The sequence below is a fragment of the Drosophila sulfurigaster genome, chromosome X (genome assembly GCF_023558435.1).
Source record: "Drosophila sulfurigaster albostrigata strain 15112-1811.04 chromosome X, ASM2355843v2, whole genome shotgun sequence".
In the NCBI taxonomy this organism is placed as follows: domain Eukaryota; kingdom Metazoa; phylum Arthropoda; class Insecta; order Diptera; family Drosophilidae; genus Drosophila; species Drosophila sulfurigaster.
This window is the reverse complement of record NC_084885.1, coordinates 22,106,470-22,133,054: the sequence shown is the minus strand read 5'-3', so window position 1 is coordinate 22,133,054 and position 26,585 is coordinate 22,106,470. Positions and strand designations below refer to the sequence as shown.

The following is a 26,585-nucleotide window of genomic DNA, read 5'->3' as shown; positions in this document are numbered from 1 at the left end:
GTTAAAATGCTAGCTTGGGATTTTAATAACATAATCGAGAAACAAATTGGAAATTTTCTAGCAAATTTAAGTTTAAAATTGCGCCTTAACATTTTGAGAATCACAGAGAGGGATCTATTTTTAAATTTTCAAATTCAACAGCTTAGATCACGCCCTTCTCGGCGATTCTCAAAACGTTTACTTCGCAAGCATGAATTTAAAATTTCCAAAAGTTAGTTGTTTCTTAACAAAAAAGTTTAATTACAATTTCGATTAGATCTAATGACAATGGGCATAATACATAACAACGGTGGAAAGCACAAAATGAAGTGATTTTTGATTCGCGGTATTCAGATTCGAGGTCGCCTGGTAGCCTTTGCTTCTCAACCTTAATTGCTAGTTAATAGGGCGTCAACGATGTTACCGCTGCCTCGGCGGCAATGCCACTCATGGCCTGCGCCTTGTGTCCACGCATATGAGCCGACAGTCCCGCTGCCTGGGCATAAGCATTGCCGCAGATCTTGCACTTGAACTTCTTAATGCCCAAATGCAGATGCTTGTGATGATACAATGCTTTGGGGCGTGAGAAGGCTGCTTCGCATTGGTCGCACTTATACGGACGCTCTGTGGAGTGCATGGCCTGATGTTCGTTCAGCAGCGATTTGGAGGCAAAGCAACGGGAACAAGTCTGGCACTTGAAGGGTTTCTCGCCTGTATGCGTCCGTCGATGGACAATCAAAGCATCGCGATACCGTGATCGATAGCCACACAGTTCGCACACATAGTTGCGATCGGTGTTGTGGACACGCCGATGCGACGTCAAGTTGTGTTGACTGTTAAAGGATTTGCCACAGTTGGCAACCTCACATTTATACTGACGCAATCCCGAATGTGCCTGCAAATGACGCATCAGTGTCCTGGAGCTTTTGTACACTTTGTCGCAGAGATGGCAGTTGAATTGTGTGTGGAGCTTGCGACGATGTGTCTGCAGGGCACGCTCCACATCGAAGGTGGCGTCACAGTCGTCGCACTTGAAGCCCTTAGGATGCGGATGACTCATCTTCAGGTGGATATTCAAATACTTGAGTGTGGTGTATTTGCCGGCACAATGTTCGCACTTGTACTCCTTGGGCTGGCGTTGTCGCTGCAATAAATTTGTGTATCAGTTAGAAGCAAATCGGTGTACAGCAATCGCGCACTCACCTTGAATACCGTTTGGGCTTCTAGATCGCTTTCAGCTGCGGCTTCCGCATCGCTGCCATCCTGATCGGCAGCTGGGTCCAATTCACTGTCGCTCTGCGAGATGTGGTCCGCCTCAATTTTAACCTCATTAAATGCACAAATGCGTGATGCAGTCTCAACTATATCATCTTTATAATCAACATCTTCCTCATCGTCTTCCTGCTCCAGCAGTTGCTCGTCCTCTGAAGGCTCTTCTGTTCCTAAGATGGCAGAAGTCTCCTGGTTGGCAATGATGGAATGTGTGCGTGGTTTGCCGTGCTGGTCGAAATGAACGTTGCGTATGTGCATCGAGAAATCGTCGAAAGCGAAATGCTTCATCTCGCAGAGACAACAAACCAATTGGAAGCTGCAATAGTCTTCATTATCGCTCTCATAGAATATTTCGCCACATTTGGGAAGCAGCTGCTGTTTGGCATGGAGCCGCGAAAAGTCCACATTGATTAGACACTGCTTTAACATGGTGCGTTCAATTTTAATTCACACAACCACAACACAATTCCCGCTGCCATACAAAACACAAAATATAAACAATGCAAGGCCAATGTCAACACAACTTATCGATAACGCCAGTTCGATAGACAGCACACAAGCACTGACGATAAGTGTTGATTGAACTATGGCAAGTATTGGCAAAAATAAAGGTTAATTGATTAATTATTGCTCTTATGTACTGTTTTGCTTTTCATTTCAAAATGTATTGCTGCTATAAATATGTCTAAATTGAAAGGAAGCGAACAACTGCAAAGTGCCGTTTGATAGACATTGCAGTCTAGTGTTGTTAAACGTGAGTGGGCGCGCTAATTCGAAACATTCGGTTCGCTCTTGGCGGTTACTCGCTCGTTTTGCTGACGATGCCAACGCTTGTGCTGCGCATATCCTGCAGCCTGTGCATAGGACTTGTCGCACATTGTGCATTTATATAGCTTAACTGCCGCATGCAGAGACCTATGATGATACAGAGAGCGTGCACTCAGAAAACCTACATTGCACACCTGACACATGTATCGACAACGCCGTTGATTCGCATCCAAATGCCGCTCCTTATGTGTGGTCAATTGATATTGCGCCACAAAACTGGCATTACAAATGGTGCAACAAAAGGGCTTCTCTCCTGTATGGCGACGCCTATGTATTCGCAAATTTCCACGTATGCTTGTCCTGTAGCCACAATATTCGCACATATGACGCAGTGCAGCATCCTTCGAGATTGGTTCTTGTTTCTCCTTGGACTCTGAGCCACATTTCTGCTGCAAATTGTAGTGCAATTTGTGGAATATTTTAGTATGCTAGTCATGCAATGCGCTTACGAATGCTTCGCTTTCCATTGTCACCGTGTGTATGCTAAATTTAATCATTGGCATTACATTAAATGCTCAATTTGGCATTTGGTGAGCGATTAATTATTGTCACAATGCAACGGCTAAAATTAAACGATTCTTTGCCCCACAAATGCCCCCTACTTAAATCGATTTATGTCGATTATCGATTAGTCAAGCGATAACATACCTCATTTTAATTCGATTAATCAAACGATAGCAGGTAAATATGCGGCATATTCAAATCAAAACGAAGTCTCGTTGAAAATCGATCAGATAAGAGTTTTAATTTTTTCCAAAATGTATGTATACGTAAAACGTAATTTAATTGGTGTCTAACCTATTGCCTGAGTTCTTAAACACTAGAAACATTATATATTTATGTATGTATGCACAAACTACATTGCAGATAAGCAGCAAAAGTGACAAAACGCTTAAACTTGAAAGGAAGATACGTGCTGTTAAACATGATAACAATTAAGCATTGAGCTCAACGTCGCGATGCTTGCGCATGTGCCCCGCCAGACCCGCCGCCTGAGCATACGCATTGCCGCAAAGCTTGCACACAAATTGCTTCGTTGCCGTATGCAAGAACTTATGATGATACAGCCCCTTTTGTCGCGAGAATGTGGCGCCACAGACCTTGCAGACATGCGGCCGTTCCGTCGAGTGCATGGCCATATGTTCGCGCAATCCCGAATGCGAGGGGAAACGCTTATCGCACACTTTACAGCCAAACGGACGTTCTCCCGTGTGACTTCGCAAATGGACGCGCAACGTTTCCTTGTTGCGGCAACTGTAGCCGCAGCTTTCGCACACGAAATTCTTCTGCTCCGAGTGCACTTTGCTGTGATTGCGCATGTGCCGTGTGGTTAGGAAACGCTTCTCGCACCCTGGATGATTGCATGCCACATTCCGTTCGTTTGTGTGCTTCACCTGGTGACGTTTCAGTTCGTGGCGTGTCTTGTAGCGACGGCCGCAGATCACACACGGTGCACCGCCATGCATCTTGACCACATGCTCGTCAAGCAACCGGAGACGCGGCAATTGGACATTGCACTCCAGGCAGATGAACGTTTCCGCCACGTTGATGGCATGATCTCGCTTCACATGCTGACGCAAAGTGTATTTGCCCTGATAGACTTTATCGCAATGTTCGCATTTGTGGCACGTTGTGGATGTCACCTGTGGTGGTGGCTCGTAGTCAGCATCAGCATCGCCAGCATCATCATCATCATCGTTCCCTTCGCTTTTGTGTTGTCGCTCCATGTGACGCTCGAGCAGCTTATGGCTTTGATAGCTTTTGTCACAATACGCGCAGTCCAGCTGCGCTTTATTGGGCCGCTCATCCAGCTCCTGCTCCAGTTCTGACTCCTCGTTGTAGTCGACTTTTAAGGCGCGTGTGTGACGCAAAGATTCGCGACCATTGCGTTTAGTTTTAGTATCCCACTTCATGATGCTTATAGCATTGCTGGACACATCAACGGGATCCTCCTCCTCCTCGTTGTCTTCCTTTTTTAGCTGCTTGCTCACTGCCACTGTCATCGTCATCATCGTCGGCAGCCAATCCCTCATCATCGTTGGCCACCTCATACCAGGTAAAGGGATTCACTTGTGGCGCTTGTGCTGGCAAGTTATCGTCCAGCTGCTCCTGTTTGGTGGGCAACAGCAGTTTCTCCGTTTTGAGCAGCTCGTGTTCAAAGTGCTCGTTCTGTATGTGCAGCAGAAAGTCGGCAAACACAAAGCACTTCATGTCACAGAAGGCGCAGTCGATGCGATAGCTGTTCAAGCTCTGGAAATACACTTCACCGCACCTGGCATTCGCACTGGCCGCGAATGTGTCCGGTTTGAGTGCTTTCAGCATTTTGTTTTTTTTTATTTTGTACTCGACTACCGCACATTTGTTTGTTTTGAATTTGTTGGTTGTGTATTGTGTGTGAGTGAGATCAACGCAAACAAATTTGTAATTTCCATAGTCGATAGTTCGATAGGCCATCCAGCAACAGCTGTTTAAGCTTTTTCACGCTGCACAGCACTACAACTTGCAATAGTGCCATATTTAAATATCGTTGACATTTAAATGCACAAGTCGTTAAATGCTTAAAAGTTTTCTAAGTTTAAGACAACTGTTGCACAATATTTTATGGGTTTTAAACAGCAATCATCTTACGGTAGTAAAGCAACTGCTGAGCCAGTTGCATTAAGTTGACTGCATGGGCGCCATTTTTAAAAAGCGTTTAGAAGCTGCTTTGCTGTTCGTACTCTGTAACACTGTCGGTGGTTGCGGTATTTTTAAAAAAATCTTTAAGGTGAATATTAACTGCATTAGTTAACAAAAAATATGTTATTTTATTACGATTTCAGGCTTTTTATGAATTAGTTGATGCTGCTGCAAGCGCTCAGCATCCACAAACTTCCTATCACATTGCTCACATGCGTATTTAGCCAAACGATAGTGTTTCTTTAACTTATGCGTGCTCAGCATGGAAGCGCTGCGATAACTATTCCCACAAAGCTCACAAGAAAAAGGCAAGTGACCAGAGGCGTTGTCAGCAGTCTCTTCAGCTAATTTAGCGTGCAATTTGCGTTGATGAGTGTCCATTTGATTGCGCGTATAGAAGCTTTTGTCGCAGATGCTACATGCCCAGCGACGCACCTGAGTGTGCCGCATCTCGTGGCTAACTAAAGCACTGCGATGCGTGAATTGTTTGTCGCAATGCTTACATTGTTGATGCTCCTGGCGCTTTTCGTGCGTTCGCAAGTGACGCGTTAATGTGGTGATGGCTCGAAACTGTTTGCCACACTTGTGGCATTGATGTGGCTTGCTACCCGTGTGTATGTTGAGGTGTGTGTCCAGCAGATGACGTCGTTGAAATATCCGTCCACAATAGCTGCACGTGTTGGGTTTGTTGCGTTCCTTGTACGCGCGTCGTTCTGGCCTCGAACTCGTCTCCTGGTTGTCAGTAAGCGTGTCGTCTTCACAGTCTGAAGAGGAGGGCAGCTGAAGCAGTGGTTCCTCAAGACACACTTCAGTTTCGAGAGTCTGATCTTCGTCCTCCTCTTTATCTCCTTGATTTCCCACATCTTGTTGTTTGAGCAAATGTTCATTGTAAAAATGCTCGCAAAATGAGAAATACTCATCAATATATTTGCCACATATGCAAAGAATGTTATATGTCGGCGGAACTAATGCGTTGCAATAGATTTCTGCACATTTTGTACTATTGTTTACAACTTTCAGCATTTCCCTTAATTGCTGTGCATGAAAATAAACAAATACTACACTTGCGCGATTTACCAACACTGAGTGAAAACGGGAGGCGATAAGTTTGTGTTTCAATATATTTGTATTTGCATCGATATATCAGTCGATAAGCGTATCGATTGCACCGGTGTTAGTTTTTTTTGTATCGACAACAGCAACACGCGATTTGTAATTTGTGCATTACAATTTTGCAAAATTTACAAAGTGTGCACATTATTGTCAAAGAGAACACATTGCACGAGAATTGCTAACAGCCAGACATGCATCCCGATCTCACTGAGCGCATACTGCAACAACTGGAGCAGGTGGACAAAGTCGATACACTCGATCTTGCCACGCAATTCAATGTGGACCATCAAAAGGTTGTCGGCGCCCTCAAGAGCATACAGGCGCATGGTGAACTCGTCAAAGCGGAGACGGCCACACACAAGACCCTCGCTCTCACCGACGAGGGACAATCGGTGGTGCAGCATGGCAGCCATGAAGCAATCGTTTATGCCTCGGTGCCCGCTGAGGGAATCGCTCAGGCTGCTCTAATGGCTGCTGGTGGTGCCAATGCCAAGGTCGGTTTCAGCAAGGCCATGTCACAAGGTTGGCTGCTGCTCGACAAAACGGTGAATCCGCCACTCATTCGTCGCAAAGTCGATCAGATCGTCGACAGCGTTAAGGAGCAACTTGTATTGGTGGCCAGCGGTAAGTTGCAGCTGCCCGCCAAGGATGTGGCCGACTACAAAAAGCGTAAGCTACTCCAAGAGACCACCACGAAGAGTTTTGTGCTGACCAAAGGTCCCGAATTCGCCACCACGCTGACCAAACTGGAAACCGATTTGACCATGGAGATGCTAAGCAGCGGCCTCTGGGAACAGCTCAAATTCAAGTCGTACAACTTTGATGCATTGGGTGCGACACCAACGCGCGGCCACTTGCATCCACTGCTCAAGGTGCGCACGGAATTCCGACAGATCTTTCTGGAAATGGGCTTCTCGGAGATGCCTACCAACAACTATGTGGAATCATCGTTCTGGAACTTTGATGCACTCTATCAACCCCAACAGCATCCGGCTCGCGATGCTCACGACACATTCTTCATCAATCGACCAGCGCAAAGCTTCAAGTTTCCACAGGACTATTTGCAGCGTGTGAAGAGCGTTCATTCCACCGGCGGCTACGGTTCGCTGGGCTATGGCTACGACTGGAAGCTGTCGGAAGCGCAGAAGAATCTGTTGCGCACGCACACAACAGCCGTGAGTGCGCGCATGCTGTTCAAGCTGGCCAATCAGGAGGGCGGCTTCAAGCCAGCGAAATACTTTAGCATTGATAAGGTGTTCCGTAACGAGACGTTGGATGCCACCCATTTGGCCGAGTTCCATCAGGTGGAGGGTGTCATCGCGGATGTGGGCCTGACGTTGGGCGATCTGATTGGCACACTGTACGAATTCTTCCGCAAATTGGGTATCACACAGCTGGAATTTAAGCCAGCTTACAATCCGTATACGGAGCCCAGCATGGAGATCTTTTGCTATCACCCTGGCTTAGCCAAATGGATTGAGGTGGGCAATTCGGGCGTCTTCAGACCGGAAATGTTGCTGCCCATGGGTCTGCCAGAGAATGTGAATGTGATTGCTTGGGGATTGTCTCTGGAGCGTCCGACAATGATCAAATATGGCATTAACAATATACGTGACTTGGTTGGTCCCAAGGTCGATTTAAAGATGGTGGAGGAAGGACCCATTTGCCGTCTGGACCATGTTTAGTTTTCTCCATCTCTTTGTTTTTCCTTCACCTTTGCATTTGCTATTTAAATCAATTGAAATGCTATTTAAAATGTCTGATTTGAAATTAGGCGCCTAGCGCGCGACATACAATAAATGCGATAACTGTGTTGCAGTGCTAGAAAAGCGCATGTTTTTTGTTTCGTTAAACTCTTATGAAATTAAATTTGATTAAAAACATCGAATTTTAAAAATCGCGCTCTTTACACTTCACAACACTTAAAAGTGATAACTGTTGTGCGATAACTCTCGCAGTGATGGAAGTGCAAGCGATGTCTGTTTCAGTGTTGGAAATGTGCCAGTTTATTGTTATTGCAGTGTTGTGTTTGACTGTTGATTGCAATCAACAACACAAATGGTAAACAAAATAGTCTATCGAAACACAAAGGTTACACTTTTGTTTTTGTTGTATACACAAATTTCGTTAGTTTTGTTGTTTTTTAGAAACGTATCGCATTTTTTATACATAAAACACACCACGGTTCACGATGATGATGGCCAATACAAACACAGATACAGATCCCGACCTGGACAAGGAGAATAACAAACGCAGTCAACAGCAAACGATGCTTGGCACAACAATTGGTCAACGATTCGTCATACCGCAACTGAAGATACCCCAGCTGAATCTGGGTCAGCAGCCAAACACAGCCGAGGCGCTTGCCGCCCAGGAAGCACAACATCGTGCAGCCGATGCCCACAATGAGCTGCTGCTCAACGAGATCAAGCGACGACGCGAGCAACAAAAGGCGGCGACGTCTTCAGCTGATGGCCAGCTGCCCACATTAGGTGGCTTCACCATACCCAAGCTGCGCACAGCCAGCGGTGAGGCGCTGGAGGAGCCACAACTGAATATTCCTTTGCTGAACAAGCTGCGCAGTCAAAACAATTCGCTGACCGAGGTGACGCAAGTGGAGCAGGGTGTCAAGAAGCTGAAGATTGCCACGGAAACATTGCCACAAGAACCACAACTGAATATTCCTTTGCTGAACAAGCTGCGCAGTCAAAACAATTCACTGACCGAGGTGACGCAAGTGGAGCAGGGGGTCAAGAAGCTGAAAATTGCCACGGAAACAGTGCCACTGATCGATTTGACAACCGCTGTGATTGCGATGCCAAAGGATGCGCCACCTCGTGAGGCAGCCACAAAAGTGTCAAACCGAAAGGCAACGCTGGTAACGGAGCATTTTGATATACCATTCATTGGTTGCGATGGTTTACGCAGCCGTTTGAATGCTGGACTCTTGTCAAAAACACAGTTAAAGACACAGACTGACATCGAATCGCAACCTATTGTAGAAATTGAAGAGAAATCAAGTATTATTGGCAAGTTTATGGACAGATCGGTGGGTTATCCGCAGCCTAGAAAACCGCAATTGAAATACGCTGCGTCCCAATTGGAATTGCAGCATTTGAAGATGTGTCAACGGCAGGATTACGGTTCTAATTTGAAACGATTTCTATTCGATACACCGTCGCCAGATGAACGAATTAAGGAAGCATTACAAAAATCGTGGCGTATATCACGCACATAGTCGGTGCTACAACTTAAATTATATATGTGCAAAGGTTGACATTATAAATTAATTAATAAATTTAAAACAACAAATAAAATCAAATTTCCAATTAGCAAAGTGTTATCGATATTTGGATAGCGGTTACTTGTTAAAAGATAACAAAAATAGGTCCTGGATTATAACTTACACATCAAATGCTTGTTAGTATAAAGTTTATACATATATTTATTAAAACAAAATCAAAAATAATTAAATCCAATTAGCTATTTGCCAATTGACAGTGTGTTATCGATAGCTCGCTAAGGGCTGTAAGTAGCCGTTAAAATATACCATCTTGTAGCTTGCACAAATATACTAGTGGTAACTGGTCACCCTGCAAGCTCGCCACTATCGATAAGCTAAAAATCATCGCTCTTGCTGAATACATAATTTCAGACAAAAGAACACACTCACACACATATACTCTAGGCACACACAGATACAATACGCGACACAGACGGAAGAAGCAGAAACAGTAGCAGCAGCAGCAGTTGTAGCAGAGAATGCGAATAAGAACTGCGTATATGTATTGTGAGGAAATACAAAACAGCAGACGACAGAGCGAACGGTGTGCTTTTTCGGCATAGATCTCGGGTCCCCTTCTTATACACGCAGTATAAATCAATCCATAATACAAAAAATAAAGCACACAAAAAATACAATAGAAAAGAAAAACGTATTCAACGCAAAACGCTGGGTAACCAGAAATTCGTGATCAAAAAACAGCTGTGGCAGTGGAAAGGGCACTAGAAAAGTAATCATAAAGTGCGAAAGGTCAGCAGCAGAGGCAGAGCAGCAGCAGCAGACGACAGAAGCAGAGCAGCGACAGCAGCAGCAGCAGGAACATTTCGCTGTATATAAAACTGTGTGTGTGTGTGCATGTGTCGTTGTATGTGTATGTGTGTCTAGCTGTCACTTTCTTGCGCGCGCACAAGACATACACAAATTGAAATCAGCGACCGACGAACAAGCAACCAACTAAAAACCCCCCTATTCCCTCCTCCCCCACAAAGTCGAAGCAAAAGCTGAAAGCCCAAAGACACATACAAAAAAAAAACGAAAAGAGAAAAAACTTGACGTACGCGCCCGGTTCCGGTGCCGCCAACGCCACTGAAATCCATCAAAAGCAACAACACAGCTTAGTTGCAATTGCATAGAAAAGTGGAAGTGCGTTGTGTGTTCGTTCCCCGTTCCAGTTCGCGTCGCTGCCGCTGTTGACGTTGACGTCGCCGCTGCGTGTTATTGTTAGTTAGTGAGTGTACGTGCGTGTGTGTGTGTGTGTCGTTTGTTTTTGCTGCATTTAGTACCTATTTTTTTGGTTTTTGTTTTTACTGCTGCCAAAGATCGTCCAGCTTCCAATCGCAGGTGCCGGGTATACTGCATTTTTTTGCTGCTGCTGTTTACATGAGGAAATTGTTGTTCAGGTAATAAACACGTATACACATGCAATACACTAACCAATTACATTTACAATTACACATTACACTAAGCATTAACATGTGTGTATGTGTGTGTGGAAACTTCATTTTGTCATGTTTGCCAATTGTGTTCCAGATCTCCGACGAGAGGCTGGCCACACTTTAATTGAACAGTCGCAAATCGAATGGAAACATTTGAAGTAGCGTAGAGGGGACAGCACCTAGTAAAAATAACTTTTGTATTTATTATACATATACAAAAGTCTCTTATCATGTTTTTACAAATGCGCTAGTGTGTGTGTGTGTGTAATCAATGTAACTATCTGTTGCCTACTTGGAAAGTGTCGCGCTTTGTGCGTGCTTGGCTAGTTTGTCCTTGTTTACTTCCAGTCTTCTCACAGTGGCGCCCTCTGGCGTACGCTGCCTGTCATTTGTTACGCACACAGCGTTGTCGTCTGGCTTTGCAGACAGTTGACCTTGGCATAAAACGCCCCCGTCTCACGCACACTTCATTACACACACACCTTGATGCCTTGCACAGCAGCTGCAGTTATTGTTGTTGTTGTTGCTGCCAAATCGCTTAGATTGATTTTATATGTGATCCACACATACATACACACATGTGTGAAACTCACACAGACTCTCGTAATTATCACAAACATCGTCATGATATGGTCTCATGCTTTTTTTTTATCAGCTCTCGAACGCACAAACACACAGACACACACAAAATATACATAGACACACAGACTCATACACACACATGCATGCAAATTATCAAGTTTTAATTATTTTAGCACAACTCAGTGTGTGTTAGACAGAGATGAAAGCGAAACAACTAACTATTATGAACATTTTTTAGAAACGCTGACAACAACAACTACAACAACAACAAACGGCACGTCAAAAGCGAATCTACAAAAACCAAAACAAATTAAAGCTATCATACACAACAACAACAAGCGGAGGAGCAAGCAGCAACAACAAACAGTGTTGGGTAATACCAACTGAAAACAACAGGAGAAGGAGGAGGAAACGAAACAGCAATAGCAACAGCATCGAATTTGGAATCGGAATCAGAATCGCAATCGTGCTCCCTCGCTTGCACTTGCAGGATTTCACAGTGCGCTGCTGCTGCGTTTAACTGTGTGTGTGCGTGTGTCTTGGAAAGGAAGGAGGGTGGTGGGGGCAGCTGGGGAAGGGGAAATTGTTGTTGTTGTGAGAGTAGTGTGTAGTTAGAAGCAGCGGGGGGCGCGTTTGAGTGTCCAGGCTACGTGAGATGTTGCCATTCACACCGCAAGTGGTTAAACGTTTGTTAGCACTCAAAAAGGGCAACGAGGACAACAGCGTCGAGGGCAAGTGGTCGGAGAAGGCCGTACGCAATCTGGTGAAGAAGATCAAGAAGAGCTCACAGATCGAGGAATTGGAACGCGCCATCTCCACACAGAATTGCAACACACGCTGCGTAACGGTGCCGCGCAGCAAACCCGCTGCCACCGGCGAAAGTTTACGCAAGGGTTTGCCCCACGTCATCTATTGCCGCTTATGGCGCTGGCCCGATCTCCAGTCACAGAATGAACTGAAACCGCTCGATCATTGCGAGTACGCGTTCCATTTGCGCAAGGACGACATCTGCATCAATCCGTATCATTACAAAAAGATTGAGCTCTCGATATTGGTGCCGAAATCGCTGCCAACGCCGCCCGATTCGATAGTCGATTATCCGCTCGATAATCATCAGCATCAGATACCAAATAATACGGAATATAATGCTGCAATAATCCGCAGTGCATCGCTTAGTCCGCCACAATATATGGAATTGGGTGGCAGTGGCAGCAACAGCAGTAGCAACAGCACCACAACAGCCGCTGCCAGCAGCAGCAATTATCAACAGCAGCAACAACACTTGCAACAGCAGCAACAACAACAACAACAATCATCGTTTGCCACCGGTGGCAGCAGCAGCTGCAACATGGACTCACAATCGAGCGTACTCAGCGTTGGCAGCAGCATCCCAAACACCGGAACTCCGCCGCCCGGCTATATGAGCGAAGATGGCGATCCGATTGATCCCAACGATAACATGAACATGTCGCGTCTCACACCGCCCGCCGATGCGGCACCCGTGATGTACCATGAGCCAGCCTTCTGGTGTTCCATCTCCTATTACGAGCTGAACACCCGCGTTGGCGAAACATTTCATGCCTCGCAACCGTCGATCACTGTCGACGGTTTCACCGATCCATCCAATTCGGAACGCTTCTGCCTGGGTCTGCTCTCCAATGTCAATCGCAACGAGGTCGTCGAGCAGACGCGTCGCCACATCGGCAAGGGCGTCCGGCTCTATTACATCGGCGGCGAGGTCTTTGCCGAATGCCTCAGCGATTCATCGATCTTTGTCCAGAGCCCAAATTGCAATCAACGCTATGGCTGGCACCCGGCAACCGTTTGTAAAATCCCTCCCGGTTGCAATCTGAAGATCTTCAACAATCAGGAGTTTGCCGCTCTACTGTCGCAATCGGTGTCGCAGGGATTCGAGGCCGTCTATCAGCTGACACGCATGTGCACCATCCGGATGTCATTTGTGAAGGGTTGGGGTGCCGAGTATCGACGTCAGACGGTCACATCGACGCCCTGCTGGATTGAGCTGCATCTGAATGGACCGTTGCAGTGGCTGGATCGTGTGCTCACCCAAATGGGTTCGCCTCGTTTGCCCTGCAGTTCCATGTCGTAAGCGAATCATCTATAACAACAACAACAAACAAAGAACAACAGCACACACAACACCACACACAACAAACAAAACACATCTCTTCGATCTATATACTTATATGTACATGCACTATATAACCTAACCCTATTATTATTAATTAATATTATGATAAATTTTTTTTTTTTTTGCGAGAAAGAGACACACAAAACATTTACAAAGAAGTATGCTCAGAGCTAACAGAATCATATATATAAAATTATATATAACAAGAGAGAGAGAACTTCTATATATATATGTATATGTTTATCTACATAAAAAGTGAAAGGAAAGGCAGAGATCATGTATTTTGCATTAGGGATTTTTAGTGCGTAGATCTAAGCAGAGAAATTGTATGTAGCGCACATAGGAGAATGAGAGACATTAGAAGCCAAAACGTTTGATAAGCATTGATTCATTGTGGGGCAGCTCCAGACATTTTTTAAAGTAAAGAAAACTCGACAATTTTCTTGGTACATAGAGATGAAAAAATTCAAAAGGGAAAGCACAGGCAACAGTGTTGCACAACGCGCGATAGAGATTCAAAATTCTTTGTGAAAGAACTAAAAACAAACAAAAAAAGAAAACTTCAGGTGATTTGGAAAATGTTTTTCTAAGATTGAGCATAGCACGGAACAAAAAAAAATAAAACAGAAACTGGGATTTATCAAGCTTGAAGCTTACACACACACACACACAAAACACATATGAGCTATCTAAAAAGAGAGAGGGAGACAAAGAGAAAATATACATATAAATATTTTAAAGTGGAAAAAAGAAACAAATATGTCATATGAATGTTGTTTATAGCGTTTACATTCTTCGCTTAGTATGTGTGTGTTAAAATCTTAAATTAACAGAAATTAAGCAACAAAAAAATGAAAGGAAAAAAACAAAAGTAAAGCACGCATAGATCGTTTTAAGTTGCAAAAAAGAATGGAACATGAAAAACAAATAACACTTGGTGCCGCTTACGAAAACAATAAACGAACTGCACAAAAACCTAACCTCAAAACGCATAATCTAAGAGTTAGGTAAAACCTAACCTCAAAAGTGTCCGTTAAAGTCGTGAAGAACATTTGAAAATGACACAAAGAAGACACATACTATTTGAAATCGAGATAATGCAGTTGGAAATTGCGTTTCATCGTATTCGAAGTGTCGATGTGAACCACATATAAATTTTACAAAGTTGTGCAGTTTGTTGGACAGGCAGCAAGTGAGCGTGTTCTTTTATTGTTTTTTTTTTTATTGTAATTGTAATTGTCTTCTCTTTGGATTTTAGCTGTTAAGTCGTAACGAGTAAATTTCGCTAGCTTGTGTATGTTGACTATGTCATAGAAAGCTAAATTTTGTTTTTAAGCATTACACATTACAGAAAAACAAAACAAAAAAAATACTGCGCTTTGGTTTTTATCATTTTCTTTCGTTACGAAACCAAAAGCAAATACACCTACACACACATATACATACAATGCATGTAAAACGGGCAATTGATAGTTGCGTGTGAGTGTGTGTGTGTGTGTCAGTGTAACGGCTGCAGGCTGCATTTTGTTTACGTTAGTGTTGCACAACGCGCACAACAAACTAAGCTCCAATTTGCTGGCGTTGCCAGACAGCCAAAGGCACTTGAGCTTAAACGAACACACACATGCTCTCATGCATAAAACACACACAGGCATTTGTAATGCATATTTTTGCTAAAATGTAATTAAGTGTAATAGAGACAGACATACATACTAAATACATACAGACATACATATGAAGAACAGAAGAACCAAACGTAAATGCAACTGTAACTGAGAAACTGAAGAAGCAACTGAGAAAACTGAGAAACCAATAAATAAGAAAATACAAAATAAATATACATATGCGCAATTACAGCAACAAAAGCAAAACATACACACACACAAAAACAATACCAATTACCAATACATACATATATCTAATATACATACATGCGTCTAAAGATAAAGATACAACTTTAAACAAAAACAAACAAATAAAAAAAAGAGAAAAAAAAACATAATTCTATGTATAAAACGTATATTTAAATAAACCTTATATTTTAAAAAAAAATGAAAATTGTTAAACAGTTTGAGTCACTGATGCTGATGCTGTTGCTTTATGATGCAGCTTCAAATGCTGCTTGTAATTCGAATTGCGCAAAAAGCACGAAGAGCACAGAGCACAGCGAAATGGACGGAGTCGTGTGTGCGCGATTTGATGATGATTCAGTTCCGAGGAGCTAAAGAAACGTTTGCCGCACTGCGGCTGCGTGCAGACAAAGTCCCGTTGATTGTAGTGTCGCTTCAGATGCGTGTTCAAATAACACTGATCGCTCAGCACGCGTGCGCAAACGGGACAGGTATAGCTCAACGATGCTGTCGAACTGCTTCCGCTGCTGCTCTCCTCTGCGATTCGACTGGCTTCGACTTGATGGTGGTGGTGCAATTTGATGTGCATGCGTCGTGCGTGTATCGAATGAAAGGACATTTGGCACATGGCCTCAGTACAGCCGTAGGGCTTCTCTCCGGTATGCAAACGTCGATGTACGGCCAAATAGTTGGCAAAGCGAAAACCCTTGCCACAAATATCACACTGATGCGGTCGCTCATCTGTATGGATGACGCTGTGCATGCGCAGCTTGTGCTGCTGCCGGAAACCCTTTCCGCACTCGCTGCACACATGCGGCTTCTCATCGGTGTGCGTCATCTTGTGTATGCGCAGCGTATACGGATCACTGAAGCATCGTCCGCACACCTCGCAACTGTTGATCCTTTGTCGTTTTGTGGGCGCTGCACGTTTCCCTGCCTTAGGCGTTGGTGTTGTTGCTTCATCAGCGGGTATCGGAGTTGATGTCTACATATTCGAAATTAGTATTCAATTGGGAGGTAGGAATATGTGAGGTGTTCCCACTTACGAGCTCAAAGTCGCTGCCCATCAGCTGCAGTTCGTTCAGCTGGCCAAAGAGCTGCAGATCCTCGCTGAGGCAGGCGGCATAGCTGCTGCTCTCATCTGGGGCCAACAGCTGTTCCGGCTGCCGCATGTTCGTCTAGTGCTCGCTGTTGCGGTTGCGGTCGCGGTCGCTGGTGTCCCAAGCCCAGCGTTCGATCGTTCACTAATTATTACGTTATGCGCTTTTTTTTCAGCCGATAAGATTACGACGTCGTTGTTGTTGCGACCATAAAATAAGAAAACAACAAAATCAACGGTAAAAAAAAATAACCGACGTACATTAAGCGATCGTATCGTCTCGTATTTATTTTGTTTGTTTCTTTTTTTTATTATTGATATTTATTTTATCGTAGTGCCCCGCGTCCAATAAAATCGATTGATAAATGCAATCGTTATTGCTGTTGTAATTTGATTTGCAATTTTGTTTCTTTTCAATTTGTTCGCGCGCACTTTGAACCACTTGAACTTGAGGCTGAGCGATCAGATGTTTGCATATGTACTACACACATGCATATCTACATACTATAGTAATTACACGTGTACTAATGTATGTATGTGTGTGTGTGTTTGGTCAACCTTCTAAACTAAACGAAACTTTATCGACATGTGGCCAAGCACAACCTTAGTAGATAACACTGTCCAACACAAGAACATACTATTTACATACACATGTAACATTGATATTGATAAATATGGAAGGAAGTCTTAACATATCTTGTGCATGTCACAAAGCTTTAATAGCCTACAGTAAAACTTACTTAAATTGACCCATAAAAACAAATTCGACCTCTGCGGGTTTTTTTCTTTTGTTTTTGAAGTTGCTGCCGAAAAACAGAACTCTTTTTGCCAGCTCTGAGTCAGCGAATTGAATTTGTATTTTTGTGCAATTTGTTAATCATGGGAAAAAGTTTTAACAAGATAGCGAGCAAGGTGCGTTAAATGGCTTGTACTTTGTTCGCAAATTAAATGTGATATGACAGAAGAAAGTACGTTAAGTACTATTCAAAAAACAAAGGCGAGCAATCTATGTATAGTATACACATTTCTCAAATTCCGAGTTGTGTACAACGTGAACATGCAAAGTCATGAATTCCTAGCGGAAATGCTGTCAGCGGATATCAATTTCTGCGACTGACGTGGAGGGCTCTTCTCGGCGATTCTCAAAGTGGCAAATTAACATACATATGTACATACATAGCTTAGAAAAAAGGCATAGCTTCTGGGTCAGAGAACACCTTGCTTTGAAAATTGAAACATATACGGATCTGAATATGACCTACAAATACAAAAGCACAGCCTGCTTTCCAGTGCATACGAAAAGCCTGTGCATTTGTTTGTGTGAGTGTGAAAGAAAAATTGCAGAACTACAAAGGAACACTCACACAAATGGGGTTACAAAGAGTGCAGGCAATAAACACGCACTAAAATACTAAAAAGTATTTTTATGCAATACGCCCACTTTTCATAATTACTGCTATTTTGAAAATACTGCAAAACGTTTTTGTCATTCAACATGTGTTTTTATTAATTATGCTATTCAACAAGTTTAAAGGAATTCATTTATCCTATTTATGCTTACAAGTTGATTGACCCAAAATAAATGGAATCTCATTGGTAAATGTAATTTTTGGCTGTTTATTAGTCTTTATGTAATTTTTTGTTTGTGTGTGTGAATCTATGGATCTTCATTTTATTGTGAGTTCTGAAGTGCGATGTAAGACTTTACAGGTAATTTTTTAGGAATATAACATAATGAGGGAAAGGTGTTGCCAGAAACTCTCTGCAGCGCAATGAACTTTCCCCTTAAATGCTGTAGACTAGTGTAATGCTTGATTTAAGCTTAAAAAGCTGGCGCTCAAGTGCAGAGCGCGTGTGCAATTAAGACTATGCGCTGCACTGGTTGAAATAACTGTGCGCAGACAAATTTAAAACGCGCCAGAGTGAGACAACAACAGCACAACACCAATAAGAAGCAAGCAGACAATTCGCTTGCGCACAGTGGTACCAAACCAAATTTGCAATGCAAATGAATAATTTAATTGTTTCGATTCTTTGTGTTGTGCATACAATTGAAAATTTGACAAAAACACAAAGTACAGTTTAGACTTTAAACTTTTGCAGCAGATGCCGCAACTCTTCGTTCTGGCGACGCAAAAACACAACTTCGGCATCGTATTGCACACGCATCTTAAGGACTTCAACATAATGATTCATGCCATGCTCCAGGGTCTTCCACAGATGCTTCTTCGAGGGCGTGAAAATGTTGGTGAATTGTCGCCAAAATGACTGAATCTCCTTGTCATTGAAACGTATCAATTCCGTTTCCAAACTCGACTCCGATGAGCTGCCGTATTTTTGTTTATGCTTCTGATTCGTATACAAATTCATGGCATGCAACACTAGCGCCGGTTCCATTACCAAATAATGATTGGGACATGTGTCCTTGAGAGCACCAATAGCGGCGCCGCCGGTGCCAAGCTTGCGTGGAAACTTGGCGTCCTTCTGATTGCCACGCAACACCGCCTGGTCCAAATTATTGACATCGCCCAATTTCAGCGAACGCGTCGTCTTCTGGTCCTTGAGAAAGACCTCGGCACATTTCATGGGACTCAGGCCAGATGGCTGACATGTCGGGCAATAGGTGTAGGGCTCAAAGACACGCGTCAGCTCCATGACATGATCCAGATTACGTATACGCAACGCTGCAAATATGTTATCAATACGCACCATTGTCTGCTCCTTTTCCGTATAGGGACGCAGAATCTTAAGCAAACGCTCCTCAATCAAGAAGCCACCACGATCGGCGAGTTTGCGCAAAATGTTGCGCATCAGACGCGCCGATTCCGGTGGCAAATCCTGCATGCCACCGCGTTGCTTTTGCGTCTCTGTCGCAGCACTGTAACCGGAGCCACCATAGTGCTTCGGGAGCTTGCCAAAGCGACGCTCAATGCGATCCATGGGATTGTCGGGACGACGCACCGGCGGCTTATTGATGTTCTCGATGCGTATGTTCGGCTGTTGCCACGGCATCACCAGCTGCTGTTCGTGGAGCACGCGATCGATCTCAAAGATACGTCCAAGCAGCTCGCTAATCTCCTCATAGTTGATGTTCCACACCCGATTGAATTTCTCGCGATTAATGTTGCGCGTATGCAAGGCTTTGGCTTCCATCTCGCTGATGCTTCCGTGCAGCTGTTGAATCTCATTCGTCAGCTTCTGGATGGTGCGACGTCCGCTGTGAAAGACATGCTTGAAGTTGCGACGAGTGCGTGCCACCGTCTCGTAGAGACGTGCCACTCGACGCTTCTGCTGATTGGTGATGATCGTGTTCTCATCGTTGCGCCGCTGCAGCACCTGATAGTTGTAGTCGAGCTTCTCGGAATTCATCAGCACATTGTCGCGTGTGCGTCGCAACTCGAGCTCCAAGCGTTCGCATTCCTTCTCCAGCCGTACACGCGTCTGTTTGGTCAGCTCGTCCTGAGAGTCCTGCAACAGTTGGGTTTGCAGTGAATAGAATTGTTCGCGCACACGCACCAACTTCGATTTCTCCTCGAAGTTTGTGTTCAGCGCATCGAAGAAGCTGCGCCATTTGGTCGCCGCTGTGTGTGAGAACGTTTGACGCTCGTCTTCGACGGTGTTGCGCAACATTTCCAGATGCTGTTTGTACGACTCCTTCAGTGTCTCCACCTGATTGTCGACACGCTCCACCAGGCAGCAGAGATCGGCCGCCTGACGCTGACGATCCAGTTCGTAGCGTGTATTCATGCGTTCAATTTCCTGTTGACACGCTGCAATCATTTTATCTTTTCGCTCCATTATCTCGGCAATGCGTTTCTTTTGCTCCTCGATTTGATCCCACAGCATCATCGGTTCGTTGATCTCATTCAGTTCGGTCCAGCGCGACTTGATGTCCGCGAAATTGGCCAATGCCTCAATGTTCTCCCATTCAAGGTTCTTTTTCATCTCCTTCTCTTGCGATGCCTCGAAAAGGCGACGATTGAGTTCGCGTCGTTCGTTCGCCACACGTATGTTGGTCACCAGCTCGTTACCGAAGCGTACCAGCTGCCCAAGTCGGGTGCTCGACAACTCCAGCTGCTGATCGATCTTGCTCATCTGGGCCATCGAACGCTCGACGAATCCTTTTGGGGTTTCGCGTTGCACTTGCCGCATCCGTTGCATAATGCGCTGGCGTCGGTCGTCCATTTGGCACACGGTTTTGTCGCATTTCTCGTTCACGACCAGCGCATCGATGTGCGCTTGAAACGTCTCCCAGCTATCCACTTCCCCCACCTCGGCTTCCTCCATTTCAGATTCATCTTCGTCCTCGCCATCGACATCAGATTCGTATTCAGTGTTCGCATTCTCGGTCTCCACATCGTCGTCATCCTTGTTGTCGTTGTCCATTTTGTGTTGCAGCTGCACAATAAAATATATGTCGTTTTAATATTTGAATTCACACTAAATTTGTTGTTACTTTTTTACTTGTGCTGCGTCTTCAAAATCAAATTTAAATCCGCCTGCTTGATCGATGTGGCCGTTGTCAAGTGACGCCGCCGGCTACTGGTCGCTGTGTGCCGTTTTTGTTGCATATTTATTTATTTATTATTAGTTGCATGTAAATAAACAAAAGTTCTTGTTCAAGTGCTTGCTGTCAAGGTGATCGCAACGGCCATTGAAAAACTGACTAGTTTAAGCCGCAAATATACCAGCAAAAAATAATATATTTGAAATTTGGTGTCAAAAATGTGGAATTTTGCTAACAGCTTTTTTTTGTTAACGTGACTTAAATTTTTAAGTAATTAAATAACATTCCAAAAATAATTTTTGCAATTCTATGTGCCGTTATTATTATTCATTATGCCGTACACATTAAATTAAAATATTGCTTTTCTTGCTGAAATGGTCACACTACATACCTAGCTGCTGGGGGACCAGCCACATTGTGTGTTCTAGGCGTACAATGCTGTTGTCTCGCTTACACACGCACACGCCCAACACAGCACATGTTGATGTCATCTTTATGCAGATATACAAATATGTACATATATGTATATACGAATATTTAATTATACATTGCCCGTATATGTGCACAAAGTAAATTGCCCCTACATAATTTTCAAACTTCCCCCCCTCGCACAACTCTGGGTTGCATTTGATGCTGATGGCAGCATTGGAATACAGCTCTGGGTTCCTGGGTTGCATTCGCCATGTTGTTGTTGTCGTAGCTATTGTTGTTGTCACTGTCTGTCGCATTGCAAAGCTGTTTCAAAATGTTGTCAAGGCGCTTTTATTTTTTTATTCGTGTTGTTGTTTCTCTCAATTGCAAATAGTAATTGTACAATTTACATACACTTTTATTTAGGTATTTACAAAGATTAGGTGGTAGGAAAAGGGAATATTTTGCTCAGTTATCCTCAGTCTCCAAAGTGATTTCATAAATCAACTCATCATCGTTGTACTGTCGATGTTGCGAATGCTGTTGTAGATGTTGTTGCTGATGTTCTTGTTGGTAGGCGATTGCTTGGTGCTGCAGAAACTGCTGTTCATCATCCTCCAGCAGCTGCTCCACCTCATGGTCTTCGACGTGCTCCTCCAGCTCGCCGTCTTCATCATCATCCTGCAGCTGTTCAACAAGGAGCCCATCATCCTCATAATGCTGCTCCTGCTGCTGCTGTTGTTGATCCTCCTCATCGATCAGCTCCTGTTGATAACCATTTCCATTGACAGCCAACTCGTAGAGCGGCTGCTCCTGATGCTGCTCGTGCAGCTCCTCCTGTTGCTGTTCTTCCTCCACATAGTTCCCTTCCAGCAGCAGTCCCGCATCCTCGTCGTAATCCTCCTCCAGCATGTCGGCCAACTCATCCGCCTCGCCCACAAATTGCGCATCCTCGCCACTGGCCACATCCTCACCGCTAGCCACTCCCTGCTCACCCACCAGGCGTCGTGTGTTGCTGCGACATTGAATCGAACGCTTGTGAGCATCGAAATAATTGATGTCGGTGAACTCCTCGTGACACAGATGGCACACGTACGTGTCCTGATTGAGATGCATCTCCTTGCGATGTCGCGCCATCTTGTGGGCGTCGCGACACTGCATGCCACAGAACGGACACTTGAGCATGCGTCGCTTGCCCATGTGCACATTCCGGATGTGCTCCTTCAAGGAGAAGTTCTTGTAGTAGGCCTTTTGGCAGTACTTACACTGGAAGCGTCGCTTCTTCTCGTGCGTCGCCTCGCGATGTCGCTTCAGCTGTGTATTCTGCGCAAATGTTTTGCCGCACATCTCGCAGATGTGCTCCTTCTCCAGATGCCGCCGTTGATTGTGCACACGCAGATCCTGCTTGGTGCTGAAATACAATTTGCATGGCTCACACACATATGGACGGATGCCCATGTGACGACGTGCATGGCCCGCCAGATATTTACAATCGCGATACGTTTCACTGCAATAGATGCAGGCATAACGATTTGTGCCGGGAACGAGATGGGTTTTCTGATGCTTCGAGAGCTTCGATTTGTGCATAACATCGGGACAAATTCCACATTCGACGGGCAACTTTTCGTCCTGCAGGCAGCCAATCATTGAAAACTCCACAATCGGTGTGCCATCCTCATCGAAGTCCACTATGGTGGCGATCAGCTCATCGAACAGCATATACCGTCTTGGTCCCTTGAACATGTCCAGCAGCTTTTCGCTGGGTTTGGCCAACTGTTGTGGTTGTTGTTGTTGCTGCTGAGGTGGTGGTTGGTGCTGCTGTTGTTGTTGTTGCTGTGGCTCTGTTGGCAAGCTCTCTTCCAGTTCCTCGTAATTGAACTCCTCTTGCAGCTCCTCTTCGTCGGTTAAAAAGGTCAGGCCATGCTGTAGGTGCGTTTTCGATTCTAACTGCTCGATAGCCACAGTTTCGTCGGTTTCGTGCTGCACATAGTTCCAACCAAAACGCGACTGGTCCTGCTCCTCGTATTGCTCATAATCTTGCTGTTGCTGCTGCTCCTCTTCGACTTGCTGCAGCTCTTCGTAGTGTTCTTCCAACTCTTGCTCTTGCTGGTCCTCCTCCTCCTCCTCTTCGACCAGATCGTCCAGCTCATCCGTTTCGCCAGCGATCATATACTGTAGACTCTCCTCCTTGGGTATGCGCAGCATTGTGTGCTGCAACAGCTCGGGACAATGTTGCAGTTGCGTCGCATTGCCCAGCAACAAACCATTTTCGGTGCCATCGTCGTTGACCAGCAGAAATTCTTCGTGCTTGTAATCGCCGGCCATGTCCACAGTCTCCAAGACCACATACTGATCAGCATCCGGATCCAATTCTGCGTCCGCATCTGTTTCATCTACCTCTTCCTCTTCGTCTTCATCGTCCACATCGTTGTAGCCGTTGTTGTTGCCGCCTCCATCGTCGTCGTGATCTAAATATTCGCTTTTTGTGGGCAACACAAACTCTATGATCTCGGACATGTCAATGTTTAAACTCATTGATGTTGATTTTTGCACAAATTCGTGCTGTTTTCGCTTAAGTAATTCTTTAATTTATAACTTTTAGCTTATATTAAACCGCTTCTCCGTGCGCGACTCTCTTTCTCTCTCTCACTTATCGTGTGGCATTTGTGATTAGTGTTTATGCCAGCGTGCCCGCAGCGTGCATTCACAAAAATATACTAGTTTTTGACATAAAATATACCATGCTCAAAGTAATACTAGATGAGGGCAAATTTAAATCAAATAAAAGAAAACAATTATTTTAGCTGTTGTATTAACATTTATCAAAGAAATGTTAATTACTTTGAGCAAAAAACTTAGTAGCTAAGGATTCTTTAAATGGGCAAATACGGCGATGCATTGCGCTGTTAATTTACATGCATTATTTAAATATTATTTTTAATTTATTTAATTATTATTGTTATTATAAATACAAGATACAAATTAATTTATTTAACTGCAAAGATAAAATTCCAAAATAATGCACATTTTAGCAGCGATTATTATTTAAATGAGTTTATTTTACTACTTGTTCTTTAAAGATCGGTATCGATGCTAATACTCGCTAGAAATCGATAGGCAGCTTAAACTAAGTTGGCCGCACCGCGCTTTCAATCGAGTTTGCGCGCCAAAGAAGCAAACAGAAAAAAAGCGATGCGCTTGCGTAGCCACAATGTTTTCGCGTTCGTCGTCTTCTTCTGCTTCGTGTTTTTCTTTTGCTGCTTTATTACCATCTTCGGTTTGCGGTTAGCCAACTTCTTGGCCTACCACACACACATAGAGACAATGTGTGCATTGCATTTGGTTGGCGCTCGCTTGCGGCTTATTTGATTTGCACACTCGGTAGCGTGCGTTTGTGTTTTGATTTTCGCTGCCGCCTTTTGGCCACATTAGTTTCAAACAATTTCTTCTCGCGCGTTAACCGTTTTCTTTCTGCATTTTCGTGTGAAACGCGCGCCTGGCCAACGCGAAGACCGTTAGCTAAAACACTTTAAATTTGCGGTAGCAGCAAAATATTTTGTAATTGATGCGCTGCAATTGTGTAAGCAAGTTTTCCTTAAATTGAAAATTATACATTTTATTTTTTAGATTTATTTTTTACTGTGAAAATGAAGTGAACAACGAATGTGCTAAAAGCTTGCTAATTGTTTTTATCAATTATTTTATTAAGTGCAAAAATATACATATATGTATGTGTGTGCATTTTGTTTCTTAAAATTTAAATATAATGAATTCAATTCTTATAATTTAAAATTAATTTACAATTGTTTTTTAAATTGAAAATTGTCATCAAATAATGTGTACAAAAATTAATATTAAATATTTTCAAATATAATGTTTGCGGGAGGCTGAAATTATTTTAATTGAAGTTTGTTGTGCAAATTACTTGTTAGTCTTAAAACTTCAAGGAATTAGATATTTTTATAAATCATATTTGACATTTTTAAGTGCGGAAATTAAGTGCGAAAAATCATTTCTCTAAATAATTTTTTACGTATCAAAATTTTAACAAACTAAATATATTTATATATAAATAATATTTGTCATTCGTAAGTGCAAAAATAACATTTCAATTATTATTCGAAATTTAATATTTTCATAGGTCTATTTTTCCCACTGACAAGTGCAAATGTGAATAGTATAAAAATGTTAATAAATGATGACAAAAGGATGTTACTTTGCCTTTCGCTTTTGGCTTGTTAAGTGCGCGCGCGTATTTTTTTTATTGGCCAAGGTAACAAGGCCTGGTCTCGGCCCTTTTACCAACAAACATTTCAACTTTCAAACTTCGTTTTATGGCTAATTGTGATGATTACAACAACAACAATAATAACAACAACAATAACAACAACGACAATCGAGAGACTAATATCAGCTGCCCAGCAGCCAATAAATAAATAAATAAGCCAAGCAACAACAACAAACAAATAGTTAAATAGGATTACGCAAAGTTGCAAACGCATTATGTTGATGTTGATTCAACTCGCTGCTTTTATTTGCTTTTATCGTATTTGTATTTACTTTTTTTTTGGATGCTGCTGCAAGACGCCAACTGAGCAAACTAACTGGGCTTATTTGATTTGTCAGTCAAATGCAAACTTGACCCGCTTTTGTTGGCCAATTTTGCGTGTGTCTGTGTGTGTGTGCCATTTAGACGTCCAGTTGCCAGACTTCGCTTCCCCCCTTCCCCTCTCCATTCAGCTGGCCTTAATTTTCTTGTGCAATTATCTAGCTGGGAAAAATCTCACTAAGAGCCAAGCAAAGTGGTCGGAAAAGCGTTTTAAAGTGCTCCGTGGCGAAGTTATTTCTCAAACGCATATTGCTGATAAGAGCGAATCGTTGAGTTCATAAAATAATAGTCTGTCTTTCCTGCCGTCCACGGCTTTTAATGCAAATAACTTTTTTGGTTTTGCAGCTATTCGAATGAAACTTGCTGCTGCTCTTGATGTCCGTTAGATATATATCATATATAAATATTGACAGAATCGGATTACTGCATCACATTGTTCTCAATCTTTGTCCGTTTTCCCTGCCGTTCATTGCGAAGAACTTTTTCAGCTTTACAGCTATATGAATACAAATTCCTGCTGCTCTTTATCTTTGCTAGATATAGATCATACATAAATATTTACTGGATTGGATTACTATTACTATTATATGGCTGCCATAGTAACAATCGGTATAAGATCAGTGTTTTTGTATGAAACGCAATAAATGATTGGTTCTAGAAATATACAATTTATATTATTATATTATTATATACAATTTGTTGTCTTGAAAATATTGAAAACTATTAGAAAATTTGTTAAATATTATTAGATAACTAAAATGATTACAAAAAAAAAGATTGCTCAT

General features: G+C 43.4%; 10 protein-coding genes and 1 long non-coding RNA gene across 14 annotated transcripts; 3 read left to right on the top strand and 8 right to left on the bottom strand.

The window, feature by feature from the left end:
- Positions 1 to 222: 222 nt before the first annotated feature.
- Positions 223 to 1,809, bottom strand: LOC133848016 (zinc finger protein 664-like). The gene is made up of 2 exons (XM_062283381.1): positions 1,183 to 1,809; positions 223 to 1,123 (listed from the first exon to the last, which is right to left on the bottom strand). Exons 1-2 carry the CDS (start codon positions 1,678 to 1,680, stop codon positions 380 to 382), a joined length of 1,242 nt encoding a protein of 413 aa, XP_062139365.1. The 5' UTR covers positions 1,681 to 1,809; the 3' UTR covers positions 223 to 379.
- Positions 1,810 to 1,871: 62 nt separating this feature from the next.
- On the bottom strand, positions 1,872 to 2,637 carry LOC133848017 (zinc finger protein 771-like). Of its 2 annotated transcripts, none has more exons than XM_062283383.1 (2): positions 2,529 to 2,627; positions 1,872 to 2,465 (listed from the first exon to the last, which is right to left on the bottom strand). In XM_062283383.1, exons 1-2 carry the CDS (start codon positions 2,580 to 2,582, stop codon positions 2,019 to 2,021), a joined length of 501 nt encoding a protein of 166 aa, XP_062139367.1. In that variant the 5' UTR covers positions 2,583 to 2,627; the 3' UTR covers positions 1,872 to 2,018. The 2 variants fall into 2 exon arrangements, with proteins under 2 accessions (XP_062139367.1, XP_062139366.1); XM_062283382.1 differs by having other exon boundaries at positions 1,873 to 2,468; positions 2,529 to 2,637.
- Positions 2,638 to 2,798: 161 nt separating this feature from the next.
- LOC133848019 (gastrula zinc finger protein XlCGF26.1) lies at positions 2,799 to 4,524 on the bottom strand. The gene is made up of 2 exons (XM_062283384.1): positions 4,099 to 4,524; positions 2,799 to 4,058 (listed from the first exon to the last, which is right to left on the bottom strand). The coding sequence occupies exons 1-2, from the start codon at positions 4,399 to 4,401 to the stop codon at positions 3,015 to 3,017; spliced, it is 1,347 nt and encodes a 448-aa protein (XP_062139368.1). The 5' UTR covers positions 4,402 to 4,524; the 3' UTR covers positions 2,799 to 3,014.
- A 311-nt stretch (positions 4,525 to 4,835) lies between these two features.
- Positions 4,836 to 5,844, bottom strand: LOC133847674 (zinc finger protein 98-like). Its single transcript, XM_062282854.1, has one exon. The coding sequence runs from the start codon at positions 5,779 to 5,781 to the stop codon at positions 4,882 to 4,884; it is 900 nt and encodes a 299-aa protein (XP_062138838.1). The 5' UTR covers positions 5,782 to 5,844; the 3' UTR covers positions 4,836 to 4,881.
- An 84-nt stretch (positions 5,845 to 5,928) lies between these two features.
- Positions 5,929 to 7,700, top strand: LOC133847672 (phenylalanine--tRNA ligase alpha subunit). The gene has a single exon (XM_062282851.1). It carries the CDS (start codon positions 6,063 to 6,065, stop codon positions 7,554 to 7,556), a length of 1,494 nt encoding a protein of 497 aa, XP_062138835.1. The 5' UTR covers positions 5,929 to 6,062; the 3' UTR covers positions 7,557 to 7,700.
- Positions 7,701 to 7,900: 200 nt separating this feature from the next.
- On the top strand, positions 7,901 to 9,179 carry LOC133847673 (uncharacterized). Of its 2 annotated transcripts, none has more exons than XM_062282853.1 (2): positions 7,901 to 7,962; positions 8,019 to 9,179. In XM_062282853.1, exon 2 carries the CDS (start codon positions 8,063 to 8,065, stop codon positions 9,107 to 9,109), a length of 1,047 nt encoding a protein of 348 aa, XP_062138837.1. In that variant the 5' UTR covers positions 7,901 to 7,962; positions 8,019 to 8,062; the 3' UTR covers positions 9,110 to 9,179. The 2 variants fall into 2 exon arrangements, with proteins under 2 accessions (XP_062138837.1, XP_062138836.1); XM_062282852.1 differs by having other exon boundaries at positions 7,917 to 7,932; positions 8,003 to 9,179.
- Positions 9,180 to 9,563: 384 nt separating this feature from the next.
- Positions 9,564 to 13,954, top strand: LOC133849515 (mothers against decapentaplegic homolog 3). The gene is made up of 2 exons (XM_062285652.1): positions 9,564 to 10,554; positions 11,411 to 13,954. Exon 2 carries the CDS (start codon positions 11,828 to 11,830, stop codon positions 13,280 to 13,282), a length of 1,455 nt encoding a protein of 484 aa, XP_062141636.1. The 5' UTR covers positions 9,564 to 10,554; positions 11,411 to 11,827; the 3' UTR covers positions 13,283 to 13,954.
- LOC133849518 (uncharacterized) lies at positions 9,699 to 11,411 on the bottom strand. Its single transcript, XR_009895381.1, has 2 exons — positions 10,883 to 11,411; positions 9,699 to 10,769 (listed from the first exon to the last, which is right to left on the bottom strand). It is a non-coding gene; the product is annotated as an uncharacterized LOC133849518 (long non-coding RNA).
- Positions 13,752 to 16,741, bottom strand: LOC133849516 (gastrula zinc finger protein xLCGF3.1). The gene is made up of 2 exons (XM_062285653.1): positions 16,221 to 16,741; positions 13,752 to 16,159 (listed from the first exon to the last, which is right to left on the bottom strand). Exons 1-2 carry the CDS (start codon positions 16,344 to 16,346, stop codon positions 15,386 to 15,388), a joined length of 900 nt encoding a protein of 299 aa, XP_062141637.1. The 5' UTR covers positions 16,347 to 16,741; the 3' UTR covers positions 13,752 to 15,385.
- Positions 16,742 to 18,269: 1,528 nt separating this feature from the next.
- LOC133849514 (dynein regulatory complex protein 1 homolog) lies at positions 18,270 to 20,897 on the bottom strand. Of its 2 annotated transcripts, none has more exons than XM_062285650.1 (2): positions 20,730 to 20,897; positions 18,270 to 20,671 (listed from the first exon to the last, which is right to left on the bottom strand). In XM_062285650.1, exon 2 carries the CDS (start codon positions 20,657 to 20,659, stop codon positions 18,356 to 18,358), a length of 2,304 nt encoding a protein of 767 aa, XP_062141634.1. In that variant the 5' UTR covers positions 20,660 to 20,671; positions 20,730 to 20,897; the 3' UTR covers positions 18,270 to 18,355. The 2 variants fall into 2 exon arrangements, with proteins under 2 accessions (XP_062141634.1, XP_062141635.1); XM_062285651.1 differs by having other exon boundaries at positions 20,738 to 20,897.
- Positions 20,898 to 21,527: 630 nt separating this feature from the next.
- LOC133848025 (zinc finger and SCAN domain-containing protein 31) lies at positions 21,528 to 23,860 on the bottom strand. The gene has a single exon (XM_062283391.1). It carries the CDS (start codon positions 23,724 to 23,726, stop codon positions 21,660 to 21,662), a length of 2,067 nt encoding a protein of 688 aa, XP_062139375.1. The 5' UTR covers positions 23,727 to 23,860; the 3' UTR covers positions 21,528 to 21,659.
- Positions 23,861 to 26,585: the final 2,725 nt, after the last annotated feature.